Raw genomic sequence first — 13,678 nt, 5'->3', positions numbered from 1 at the left:
TAATCAAAACCTCCTAGCCTTTTTTTTTTTTTTTTTTTTTAACCTCTTCATTTAGCTTGTTATATAGATGAATGCTTAAATATTCGTTTTCCTTCAGTTTTCACTTGGAAAATTAGGATATACTTCATACCGAAGCCATCTCTTATTAGCTCCTCTTTCCCTTTAAGATACTATCCTGTTGTTTTCTTAGTCTTCCTGTTTATTTCTAGTGTATTTTCAGCATCTGTTTTTGACTTTTTGTGTCCTTGAACAATCATTTGGTGCTTTGGCTTCTGTTTTTAGGCTACATTCTTTTTTCGTTACATTTAAGAACTATATATATCATGGACTTGCATGCTGCGTATAAAATATCACTGGCATGTATAAAGAGAGGAGAGTTTAAAAGAGATCTTTAATCATGCCCTCTATATAGTACGTAAGGTGATCATAGCTTTATAAATTGAACTGCTGGCATGAGAAAAGGTGGCACCAAGAGAAAACAACGTAGGTACAATCTTAATTCTAAAATTTTGCCTCTGTTGTTTCTTCTGTTCTTTTCCCTCACCGCTAGTTGCTTCTTAATAGTGGGTTGAATTCAAGTACCTGCAAACTGACGTTTCAGCCTTACTATTGTTTGGAAGGATGACTTAACTGCAAGAGTTGAATCTCTCCAAGACCGTAAATGTCTAGAGTTTACTCCTCAGACACTTCAGTTTGGTTCTAATACTTATGCATTTTTAATAACTATGTTCACAGGTAAAATACAAACTTACTGAGGATCACAAGACTGAATTAAGGGGTGCCAGAGAAGAAGTCCAGAAAATAGAGAAGATGTATAAAGAAAAAGAGGAAAAATGGAAGTGTGAAAATGAGGACCAGAGGATCCAAACAGAAGAAAAGTTATCACTGTTGCGTATAGAACTAGAAAACAAGTCAGAATATGAGAAGCAAAATTTACAAAAGGAATTTGAACTTCGTGAAACTGAAATGAATCAGCTTCAAGATCAGCAGGCTGCCAGAATTGTAGAATTAGAGAAATTGGTAAAAGAGCAGCAAAATAATTTGCAACAACTGGAGGACAGCCTTGCAAGTGCACAGGCTACACAGAAATCTCAGGAGCAGTATGTCAGTGAGCTGCAAGAAGCCAAAGCACTCATGGCAAAAGAAATGGAAAAAGCCACACTTTGTTTGCAAGAAGAATGTGCATTTAAACTTATGGAAGCACAAAACAAGTAAGTCTTGGGTATTTGGGGATTTTAACTGACTGGGAATGATCAGAGCTAATGTTTACTTTAGTTACTGCTATTGCTGCTTTTTTATCTGAAGTTTAAGAAGTGACGGTCATATAGGTTTGTCACTTGATGGCACCAGCTAACTTCTGTATGTAAAGCTTTTATTCTACCAAGGAACAGTAATACAATGACCCAATAACAGTAATACCATTAAGGTCTCCTGTAAGATTTTACTTCATGTAAATGCATTGAATTTAATCTAGTATATCAAAAGAAATCTAGTCTAGTTCTACCCTGTTATATGTTAAGAACACGACACACAGCTGGAGGTCCTATACCAGTGTTTGTGGAAAGGAAGTGTATAGGAAATATAATTGGAAAACTCTAAATTTTGTTCAAGTGTTTTCAAACAACTTAAATGAGTTTGAGCACATTTTTTCTGGTGAATAAAGCTTTTGTTATCCACCGAATGATGAGGCTGATGGGTCGCATTCAGTATTCCGTAGCAAAATTAAATTCTGGTTAGAGATGGAGTTTATAACTGCTCAGTTGTTTGTCCCTCCCCCTTCTCCCCATTGTCTTTAGAATATTAAAGCAAATATTCAAACAAATACATGTTTATATTCTCATACATCATTTTAAACTTTCCCCTTCTTCCCTCCCCAAACATACACTCATAGAAAAGATTGGGGAGATAATTACACTAAGAAAATCTTGAAAGCAGGGATTTAGCCTTTAAATAACCAATCACTTCTTAATTATTGGTATCCATGTCCAAAAATACTATAGTTAATGATTACAGCAAATTGTATTATTTTAGATACTAAATCATCTGCATGAAGCCTTAAACATACCCCAGACAGCTGAGATAGTTTGGAGAGCCTGAGTGTCCCACATATGCTTCCACAGTGTTTTTGTATCTTGGTCTAAACTGCTTGTGTTTAGAGATTTTCCTTCTGACAACTTGTTTGCTTGCAGATAACACGTTCAAAATGTAGATAGTGTATGTACTTTGTTTTGTGTACAATATTTGTTATGTCCTGGATGCTCTCACAAGGCAATATTTGGTCAAACTGTCTTTCAAATGATACCTGAAATTCATCTTTTGTTTTTGGGCACGTTGTCAGAGATGCTTTTTCCATGCTACCCTCTCAGTGTGCTTTCGTGAGCTAGAGTGAACACTGCTCTGTGTTAGTGAGCAATTCAATTGGAGTGCCTGTCTACTTAGTAATAACCAGATCGCATAATAACCCATCGCATAAGCCCTTAATTACGTGGCTATGAAATCGTCTTTGCAATTTGCTTTGGATTAGTGGTGTATGTGAAACTTAGAAGTAAAATTTGTGGAGGTTAAGTAATGCCTACTTATTATTTGATTATTTATTTATCTATCAGTGCTTGTTTTGATGATGTTTTCTTGGAAATAATTTAGATTTATGGAGGAACACAAGGCTATGACTCAGAAGTTCACGACTGAGCAAGAGATTCTTCTCCAGGAGCTGAAAAAGAAACATGTTGATGAGCTAGAACTCCAAAGTCAGCAGCTGCAGGAGAAGCATAAGCAGCAAATTTTGTCTCTTACTGCTGAGTTTCAGACAAAGCACCAAGCTGAACTTGAGACACTTAAATCTTCACTAGAAAGTAAACAGCAGGCTCAGCTTCAAGCTTTTGTTGGTGAACTTCAGACAAAGCATCAAGCACAAATTGATGAGCTGGAGGCTAAACACTTATCAAAACTGGATTCCTTGGAGTCTTCCTACCTATCTGAAATTCAGAATATAAGAGAAGAACACAAGCAGACTCTTGCAGAGCTACAGATGCGTCACACAGAACAATTCCGTGAAAAGGATAAAACAGATCAAGCACGCTTGGTTGAGGAGATAGAGATGTTGAAAGTAAAGCATGCTGAAGAACTTCAGCTTTCACAGAATAACTTGAAAATTGAGCTAGCTACTGTTCATATGGAAAAACTTAAAGCCATGGCTGTTGAAGCAGAAGAAGCTCATAAGGTGAGTCAAAAAGAAAACTTGGCAAAGAAGGTAGATTTAATGATGCCTTCTTAAGCTTCCTTAAATATAAGAAACTGTTAAAATAGGTGGAAATCCCCTTTTCCTTTCTTGTTCTTGGGGTGTGTTTCTACAACCTCCTTTGTGCCAGCACTAATGCTGTGTGGCCATATTTTGAGCTGGGTTAAGAAACTAAAGCTGAAAATTAAGCTGAGTTTTCTAACCCAGTATGAGGGAAACGTACATGTGAGGTAAATATGTTTAGCATAATTTAGATTGGAGGCTTCTCTTTTGTGGCTCAGAGTTTCTCTGCTTAGTAGAATTACTGTGTCACTCTTAATAAGCGATTAGAATTGAGTAAAAATAGTTCTGTAGATTCAGCTACATCTCTGTAAATCTAAAGAACATGCTTAGTAGCATAATCTTGAGGGGAAGAATAAAAGAAAAGGTGTTCTCTAAGATCCCAGATGGGCTTCTGGGAGCAAAAAGAGTTTGTTTGGGATCCCAGACAGTGGGACAGTGGCCATTGTCTTAAGCCCTTAAAAGATACCCAGAATTTCACTATTGCCAGGGCAGAAGTGTGAGGTCTTTAGTGTTGGGGTGGGTGCAAAATGACCCCAGGACTTTTCTGAGTCAAAGAGGTAAGAGGGCTCAGCTCATTGCTGGAACTTCAGGACCCTCCAGAGGAAGAGATGTACTGTTTTCTGACTGTTCTCCTCTTACTGGTCTCCTCCTACCCTTCCCACTTCCCAAACATGAGATTTGTTGTGTTTTTGTGTCCATTAAGGCTAAGAAGAAAGTCTTACAAGGGGTAAGAAGGGCGTTTTTTTGCACATCTTTACTAACTGATTTTAAATCTGCATTGCAATTGTTCATGAGTGTCCTCACACAAAAAAAACTCTAACTGTAAAGACTTTTTGAAGATCGTGATGATGAGGAATGCTGTTGTGGATAAAGGAGAAAGTAGGGGCTTTGCAGAGCTATTACTGAATAGGAAAAATGAACCCATTTCAAAGATGTGGCATGTGTGTACATGTCCCTCATTCAGGAGGCAATGTTAATGTTTACTTAATGAGCTTTAATGAGCTTTTACAGCAGCACGTGTGCTTTATAAATGGGGTACAAAAAACACTTGTGCTTGTATTTTTTTGTTGTTTTGTTTTTAAATTTTACTTAGGATGATTTGAACAGAGCTCTTCAAAATCAAAGAACTTTGCTGGAAGAAGAGAAACGTCTGGCCCTGGACACATTACGTGAGGAAGTATTGCGTATGGAGGAAAAGCATAGAAAAGCCCTCCGAGAACTTCAGGATCTTCATGAGGCAGAAATTAAGAAACATAAGGAAGAATATTCCAGGGAGCTCCAAAGAGAATTGGAGAAACTAAAAGCACAACATGAACATGAGCAAGAGGTCAGAATGATGCTAATATCTAAACCTAAAATAAGCCATATTTTAAAATGGATTAAATTCAGTTTTATTAATCCCAGAAATAAGACTCTCTATCTAGATGCTGTTTTGGCTTTTTTCATTGGTGCCAGTAGATAGAAGAGACAAAGCCTGACTTTATCTGAAAGGACTTAAAAGAATTCATATATGTTTATTAGCCTTACTAGTATATATTTAAATTAGTGGTTGTAATGTTTCTGTCTTTCAGGGATTTTTACTTTCTTTGATTTCAGGTTATTTTTAATTCAAAATTTTAAAGCTTCCATTTTGATTGAAAATGAATAGTTAATAATTCAGGTCATTAACTGTTTATGGAAAATAACTGCTAACCTTAAGCTTGTATAAGTGAACAACCTTTACTAACACCAATTTCTTCCTTTTTTTTTTTTTTTTTTTGTGAAACTGTAGTAGCTAACAATTTCCCAGATATGTTTTCTTAAGGTTTGAAAATCTTCCTTGTTGCCCTTAAAGCTTTATCATTTCTTCTTGTTGTTGGGGTTGCTTATGTATAAGCTTGATGGTGTTTACTTTTGTAGTGAATGCTAAGAAGCTAATAAATTGTAAAATTTATTTCTGTAAAAAGTTTCTTTTTTATTAATTATCACTGAAATGGAAAAAAAAATCTTTTCATTGAGTCTTTTAAACAGTCCCATTTGTTTTAATGTAAGCAGCCTCAAGTAGTCAAGACTTCTCTATTCTCTAGTATATATTACACTTGTTTATTAGGAGAAGTCACAAACCAAAAATGAGTTTTTTCTAGCTATAATCAAACAACACAAGTTCTGTTATTTTATAAGTTATTTTTGCTTTTTTGCTTACTAATTTGAAAAATTATATAATATGCCAAATAACTCCCTGATCACTGGTGCACCTTTGTATTAACTTGTCCACTTTACAAAAGTATTTAGCTTTGAGGAGATCCCTGTGTTATTTGGGACTGTCAGTCTTTAGAGCTGGTAGTGATTTCCAGCTAGGCAGAAAGAATTACAAACTATATTTTCTTCTAGAAGAAAAGCTTGCATGTAAAATTAGTTTTCCCCTTAAGTGGCAAGTTCTCTTGATTTATTAATTTTTTTAAGCTCTTGATCCTAGAAACAGGATTTCTCTTGAAAATTCCAATGACTACAATTATTCTTGTTAGAGAGATTAATGGAAGAAACCCTTTCCATGATATTTTTGGTGGAATTTCTTGTTTGAGATATGGTTAGTCATTGAATAATTGCATTAAATATAGCCACCTAATGACTAATCATATTTCCAAGAAGAGAAATCTAGTTTTAATGAGATATGCTTGCTGTGTGTTTTCCACCTTTTTTTCCTTTTTTCTTTGAATTTCTCTTAGATTTCTCTTTGCTTCTTACCTGTTTTTACCAACTTGCTTTCTTATAGTCAACATGGTGACAGACAACAGCTCTGTATAGCTGTAAGAACTGGAGAGAACTATTGTGAAAGTACTGGAAGAGTCTGGCTGGACTTGATTTGTTTTTGTTTTTTTTTTTTTTAATTGTAACACCATAGCTAAAATATTTTATATTACTCACTGCAGATGTATGCTTCTGCATCGGCATCTGAAGTAGAAACTGTGAGGACAGCTCTTCTGGCTCAGTTTGAGGAGGTAAAATTGAAGCAGCAGCTTCAGTTCCAGGAAGAGATTGAGCTGCTGAAGTGTCAGTCAGAGGTACTACTTGAACAGCAAATTGCACAGCTAAAGGTGGGTCTAACTAAAATGAACTTCAAAGCATGCACTGATGGCGTGTGCTTGTATGACTCTAAAAAGACAACTGTTGATGTTGCAATTAGAAAAGCAGTTTTATCTTAGAATCCTGAATGGGGTGTGAAATGGTGTCCTCTAAACCAAAAAAAAAAAAAAAAAAAGTAGAAAGTGCTTGCTCTGAGTGATAGTCCTTGTGTGCACTTATGTTCTGTTTGTCACCTGAAACTTAATTTTCTTCTTTGTTTCTGCAGAGACTATGGTCTTGACCCATTACCCCTTGTCTATAGCACTTACATATATGGGGCAGAAAATGCCCAATGTTATATAAGCTTTTCTTGAGTGCGAGGAGAGTGAAGACTTTCAGTATAAGATTTTCCTCAGTGGTTCTTAATTTCTGCTTTCTGGGGTTCATCTTTGAGTTTCACTTTCATCTTCATGAGCATTTTCAAGATGCTCATCCCTGAAAATGATCTCTTTGGTCGTGCGTGCCATGCAGTAATTGCATATTATCTTCTGAGCCTTGTGTAAAACGCCTTCGCTGGCTAGGTGACACGCACATCTTCAGCTATTGAATGAGTGGGGGAGACGCATTCTGTGTGAGAAGAGATAGGGAAACACACCAAAACAATGAGAGCTGTACTGATACTCACCCCAGCGTTATCAGTATGTTGAGGGTCAGAAATAACTTCGATCAGATGAATTACCATCTCTCTATTTGCTTCTCTTTGGGAAGTCTCAACAGATCCTTACTGTTCCTGTGTGCTGCAAATTGAGAGTTGCTTCTTCCTGACAGATGTATGATCCTCTAGAACTGGATGCTGCAAATGCGCAGAAAACTCGTTTCCAGCCTTTGGCCCACTGTGGTGTCCTGGCACTCAGATCAATTCTTAGACCTTTTCCTGTCTGATGGAGCTGTCCATTGAAAGGGAGGACATACAGATATCCCAAAAAGCTGCTGATGGGATATGGCATTGCTGTTCTCCTCCCAGGGACATAAGAACCCAGCCTCCATCCCACGGAAACTGGCACTAGTTTCCATATACCTTAGACTGACTTGTATGCATGTACCCCTGAAGGGATTCATACTTTTCTCTCTTTTCTGCTGCCTAGGCTCTTTAGTTACTTGGCAGTATTTCAGGCACCAGAAACCCCTCTTTTAATTGAAATTCTGCCAGGAGTTATTCTGCTGCTGGTACAGCCACCTCGGTTTTTCTGCTCATTACCTTGATGGCCAGATGGCATGACCAGTCTTTTCATCCCAGAAGAGGGTGACTAGTTCTCTCTGCAGCATCAGGCTGAGCTACTTCAGGATCCAATATGGGTTTTTAGAATGACCCCCCCACCGCTGCTCACTTGTGAGGCCATCCTGCTGCCAGCTGGTGTTTCCTTGCTTTCTTCCCCCCAAGCAGGAAAATTGACAGAAAGTACTGGGTTTTAGGTATTCAGAGTTCCTTTGTGCCCAGTCTGACATGCTCTCAAGTTGGAAGCACTGCTGCTAAGAAGGATAGGCAGACTGTTTCAGAGACTCTGACCATGGGTGACTGGACTGGTTAGGGAAAACACTTGTACTGCTTTGCCTCTGTTCACTGGTAGCTTGCTTACTCCTAGGCACTCTCGAGTATAAAATCCTGGATGGACTTCGCTCTTCCGACTTGCTCTGCCTTGAAGATTCTGGGAAGTTTTTTGTATTGCTGTTGCCCAAATGCCAACACTGGTCTTACAGGCAGCATATAGATAAGGTAGAAATGGCTTCAAAAGCCATGGCCTTGGCTGTGATTTCAGACCTCATGGTCTTACCAAGTGGCATGCAGTCCTCAGCTGAGGAGCTGAGGGTTGATGGTCTGTACTGCTCAGTGCAAAGTTTGGTTGAGTCCTCCGTGAAGGATCCAGGACAGCTCAGTATGTCTTGTCCCTGTACTCACTCCCTCAGAGTGACTGCTCAGAAGTCATATTTCATGCTCCGGGAAAAACCTGCTTTTTTCACTCACCAGTGAAAAGCATAGGATCTTTCAGTCCTGAGCATGTTGGTGTTCACAGATCAACTTGCACATACACCTTGCAGTGCAGTCAAGACGATTCTCTCATCCCCTAATTCTGAGCATTACAGAAGCAATTAGTTACCAGGATTTCTTTTAGCCTCTCCCTGAAGGGATCCCAGGGCTTTGTTTCACTTTCCTTATTTGCTGATGCTGGAGTCCGGGATGTTTGATAACTCCTTCCTTTAGAGCACATTCGGAGGCACGTGAGGTCTAACTTAATAGCTGCTAGATCACTTAGCAATGTAAATACGCACTGTGGATTTTCGATTTGTTCTTGTAAATCGCTTGTCCTATGTGGGACTCAGCACTGCATATAACAAAACTTGCAGTTGCTCCAAGTGTCTCATCTCTCTCTCTTTCTCAGCAATTTGATTTAGTCAGCTGTTCTTCCTGTTCCTCATCACTGTTCCAGAAGTTTGAAATTATGCAGATCTCAGTAAGCTTATTGAGATAATGCATTTACCTACTTAGCTACTCTTAAAACATAGCTTTGGCATAATTTTGTTCACTTGAGAGCTTAGACTGGAAGTTACTGCTAGTTGATCTGAGCGATAAAGTGTGCATATTTACTTTAAAAAGGGAAGGCTTTTGCTTCTGGGAGGGGAGTTGTTTTTTGTTGTAAAGGATGTATAATCAAAAGTATATATTACTTATGCAGGAGGAATTTGAAGCTGAGAAAAAGACTTCACTACACGACAAGGAGCAGGTGTTGATTCAGGAGAGGGAAAAAGCACAGGCTGTTCACGAAAAGGAGAAGGAGATGTTATCAGTACAGCTACAGGAAAAGGCAGCTGTAATTATCCAGGTTTGAGGAAAATGCTTAAACCTAGATTTTAATTGTTCTTTTGTGGTTGTATTTTAACACAGCACTTTCTCCTTTCTCAAGATGCACGTGGAAGGACTATGTGCATAACTCCAGGTGACTGCTGTTTTGCAAGGTGTCATGTATAATGTTTGCTAGCTGCAGTGCTATGGCAGTAACTTGGAAATTGAAACTTGATAGTAGCTTGAAAATACCTTAAGCTCTTCAGGATTCTTCAGCCATTTTTCGGGGAGATTAACACTGCTTTGAAAGAAAAGGCTGGATGTTTTGCTCTTAGTTGTCTGTGTATTGATGCCATCTGTATCTATCCCAAGAAAGATATGTAGAAAAAAGTGCTCTAGCTTTTTAGACCAGCTGACCTACAGCTGGAGGGGAAGAGGTGGACATACTGTTCTGTTAGGCTTTTATGTTTAGTAGGAAAACTAGGAAGTGATAAGAGTAACACTGAGAATTTCTCCTGCTGAAAGAAACGTGTTACCATTTCCTGCTGTTCATGCAGGGTTTAAGGAGTAGTGAGAAAGTTGACAGGGGAATAGAATGCTTTTCTTTCCTTGCCCTTCCCTTCCAAATAGGTATTTTGACTCATTTGTTGGCTTGCTTTTGAGACCAAGTTTGTTGCTATAGTACCAGTTTGTTTGGTAGCGTGTAGCACAAAGTGTAATATTGCTGCTGGATAATGTCTCGATTAGCAAAATCTGTAAGGGGATGTATATATTTTCCATTTTAAAGGGGATAGAGGTGTCATCTGAACACAAATATGAGGAGAGAAAATGTTTTCTAGATGTTTTCTAGAACTTCTTTTCTGGCATAGTATGTAAAGGAAAGAAGAAAGCGATCTGAGACTGATACTGAATCAGGTTGCTATTCAGGTTTGTGTGCTGCACTGTCAAAATTTATGCCAGCTTGTTGCTTTATGTCCTTGAGACATTAACAATGAAAGCAAATGAAAAGCAAACTGAAGTCTGACATGAAGTTTTTGTACACTTTTTGCATTACTTGTATGCGCTGAGTCTGAATGCAGGTGAAGCAGCTGCTTTGAGCAAAATCTATATCAGCAAAGGAGAAGGGAAATAATAACCATTCATTTTTAGTCTTTCCTGCTGTCCTTCATTTCCAGTAGTTTTGGAAACAAATTTGCATTACAGCTGAAGAGATGATGGTTGAATATACAGAAAGTGATGAAGAGTAAGATCATTGAGTGAAGTTCATAGTTCAGGCAAACTGACTTGGCTTTCTGTCTCTTGCATCATTACTATATTTTCCACAGCTGGAAAAGAAAGTGGAGTCTTTGAATCATGAAATAAAAGAGACTAACTCAGAACTGGAGACCCTCCTTCAGCGGCGAGATAGAGAGAACCAAGAAGGAGGAAATTTGGTAGTCATGTTGAGATCTGATATCGATCAGTCCCAGGATGAAAGGTTTGTATATCTTAGGATATATAATGCTTAGTGTTTTTTGTCTGGCTTCTTATAAATAAATCAACAACAAAGTGAAATTAAACCTGACCAAAAGGAAAGTGTTAGATGATGACAATACTGGCTTTACTTGCAAGCATGTTTGAGTTTTGTTAGTACCAACCTATCTTGATGTATAGAGAGAGGGGTTTTTTTCCATTCCTTTTTCTATGTGGACTGATGGAGACTTTGGTGTTTTGGGGTTTCTACTGTATATAATCTAGACAAAAGCCAGGAAATTGAGAAAACCTCTTGGTCTTAGAAACTTCTCAGCACAACGTATATCAGTGTGACTTGTCCATGGAATGTGTGGATTAGAGAAAAGCTGTCATGCTGAATAAGCTTTTAGAAGAATTTCCCTTCTCACCTTTAAGAAACTTACGGTGATCTTACTGTTTATTGGTGTTTCCAGGACTCAGCAGTACTTCCTCTGCATGGTTCGGTTTCCTTTACAATATTGAAGTATAAAAGATTGCTACTTCTTGGATGTTCTGTACCTGCCTCAAGTATTTTGGGGTTTGCGCAAACCTTTGCATGAATGACCGTAGCAGGAATTGTGTAATATTACACACTTCAAGTAATACTAATATTTTCTTAAAACTAAAGTGACCTCATGAATATAATTTTCATTGTCCACTGTGTCAGCACACTCCTAGCTATTTTGATGTTACAGATACTGTAATTTTATTGTAATTGTACAGACATTGTAATATTATTGTAATACAATAATAGACATGTACTCCCTACTGGTGCTTCGATAGATATGGAAGCCCGAGGTGCTTGTGACTGCAGTATGATTTCTCCATCTACCTGTGGAGAAGACAAAGGCTTTTGCCAAACCTGTCCTTTGAAAAATGGCCATGTATTTTTGTGAAACAGCTGAATTATCTTCACTGATAATTGCCAAACTATTGCAAGACACCTGTTTTAGACTGTCAGTTTTTCAGTGTGTTCCAAGTGTCTTTAAATCAAGTACATGAAAGTTTGCAATGTTTCCTGTGCTTTAATTTTAGGAAAAAATTGCAGGAATCTTATCAGCATCTTTTGAAATTGCTTATGGAGCTGGTGAAGGCCACAATAGCTATTGAGGATCTTATTTGTAGAAAGATTGGTCTTTGCCTTGATGACAGTCTGGCTTCTGGAGATTCTAGAGGAAGTCACAGTATTATGGAAGAAATAGGATTCATGCAGTATTTCAAAGCCAAAGAGAAGCGTCACCTAGAAAAAGGTGAGTACAGATCTGTTGGGTGCACTTACGTAATATTCTTGAAAATGTTTTTTCATTTAATTTTATATTATGCAGAGGAGATTTCACATTTCATATGAATATTCAGTATCTCGTATGATATGGAGGAGGTTCTAAACAGAGATATATCCTGTTGCAGCCTTTTCTGCGTCCGTTTCAAAGTTTCTGCACACTGAAGGTTGTGTCGTCATTATTCTCTCATTTTAATTCTTGTAGTAGCAAAAATACTAAACTGTCTGGGAAAGGCTGAATAGCGTATAGTGGTGTTTTTGTTTGTGTGGGTTTTTTGTTTGTTTGTTTTTTAGGATGGGATGTATCAGCCCCATGTAGATAAACCTGGGGACGTGTACTGTTTTCGGGGATCTCGACCACATTCCACAGCTTAAACAATATTTCCAAATGTAGTGAAAGAAGAGCTTACACAGTATTACCAAACTTGGTGAAGGAGGATTGTCTTGGTTTGTAAACATCAAAGTATTTCCACATTGACAAATTTTCACCTTGTAATATTTTTTTAAGATCAAGCAGTGTCCCTGATGCCAGTCAGTGGCAGGTTCTGTGTCGTTTTTCTATGTTTTTAAATAGCTTGCTTGTTTTTGATAGATGAGCTGCTGGATGAAACTCTCACAGAACACAATCAGCTGTCTCCAGTGACTGATGAGGGGTCTGAGTTGAGCCAATACTTATGTGAAAGCATTTTTGCAAATCCAGACCTGGCATGTGAAAATGAAGAAACGATACTGAAAATTTCTCATCGCTTGCGCACTGCAGTGGAAAGACTTCTGGAACTAGTTACAGAGTCAACTAAACAAGTAAAATAATGTTTTACCTATATAGATGTATAATTACTCTAAACACGTGAAATCTGTTTTAAGGTTCGATTTATTTAGCACCTTGTGGGATTGGCTACTTTGAGGAGAAATATTTTGTCTGAATATATGACAAATTATCAGTACAGGTAAGCACGTGCATCCTCTGCTTCTTACAGTGAAGGTTTGGCCCTTATTCGAATGCTTCTTGCAAATGAGACTTTAATGACTTTTTTTCTTCTAATAGCAGAGGAGTTCTTCCTCCCCAGGGGCAGGACTTTGCACTTCCCTTTGTTGAACTTCATGAGGTTCCTCTCTGCCCATTTCTCCAGCCTGTTGAGGTCCCTCTGAACGGCTGCACAACCCTCTGGGGTACCAGCCACTCGTTCCAGTTTTGTGCCAGCTGCAAACTTGCATTCTGTTCCTTCATCCAGGTCATTAAAGAAGAAGTTGAATAGGATTGGCCCCAGTATTGACCCCTGAGGGACACCACTAATGACTGGCCACCATCTGGACTTGGTGCCACTGATCACAACCCTCTGAGCTCAGCAGCTCAGCCAGTTTTCAATCCACCTCACTGTCTGCTTATCTAGCCATACTTCCTCAGCTTGCCTATGAGGCTGTTATGGGAGACAGTGTCAAAAACCTTACTGTAGTCAAAGTGAACAACATCCACTGCTCTTCCCTTATCCACCAAGGCAGTCATTCCATCGTAGAAGGCTATCAGGATGGTTAAGCATGATTTCCCTCTTGTGAATCCATGCCGACTGCTCCTGATCACCTTCTTGTCCTTCATGTGCCTGGAGATGATAGCCAGGATTGCTTACTCCATCACATCATCTTCCCAGGGATCAAGGTGAGACTGACTGGCCTGGAGTTCACTGGATCCTCCTTCTTGCCCTTCTAGAAGATAGAAGTGACATTTGCT

General features: G+C 38.5%; 1 protein-coding gene across 5 annotated transcripts in view; it reads left to right on the top strand.

The window, feature by feature from the left end:
• PCNT (pericentrin) overlaps nt 1-13,678 on the top strand; it is a 102,303-nt gene that overhangs the window by 32,397 nt on the left and 56,228 nt on the right. For all 5 annotated transcript variants that reach the window (XM_064515430.1, XM_026107407.2, XM_064515428.1 and 2 more), the window contains 8 exons: nt 736-1,211; nt 2,644-3,220; nt 4,395-4,628; nt 6,211-6,375; nt 9,076-9,222; nt 10,508-10,659; nt 11,709-11,923; nt 12,545-12,753. In XM_064515430.1, coding sequence (XP_064371500.1) covers nt 736-1,211; nt 2,644-3,220; nt 4,395-4,628; nt 6,211-6,375; nt 9,076-9,222; nt 10,508-10,659; nt 11,709-11,923; nt 12,545-12,753 — 2,175 coding nt within the window. The remainder of the gene's footprint in view (nt 1-735; nt 1,212-2,643; nt 3,221-4,394; nt 4,629-6,210; nt 6,376-9,075; nt 9,223-10,507; nt 10,660-11,708; nt 11,924-12,544; nt 12,754-13,678) is intronic.

Source organism: Dromaius novaehollandiae, chromosome 7 (assembly GCF_036370855.1).
Source record: "Dromaius novaehollandiae isolate bDroNov1 chromosome 7, bDroNov1.hap1, whole genome shotgun sequence".
In the NCBI taxonomy this organism is placed as follows: Eukaryota; Metazoa; Chordata; class Aves; order Casuariiformes; family Dromaiidae; genus Dromaius; species Dromaius novaehollandiae.
This window is presented reverse-complemented; position numbering and strand designations above follow the sequence as displayed.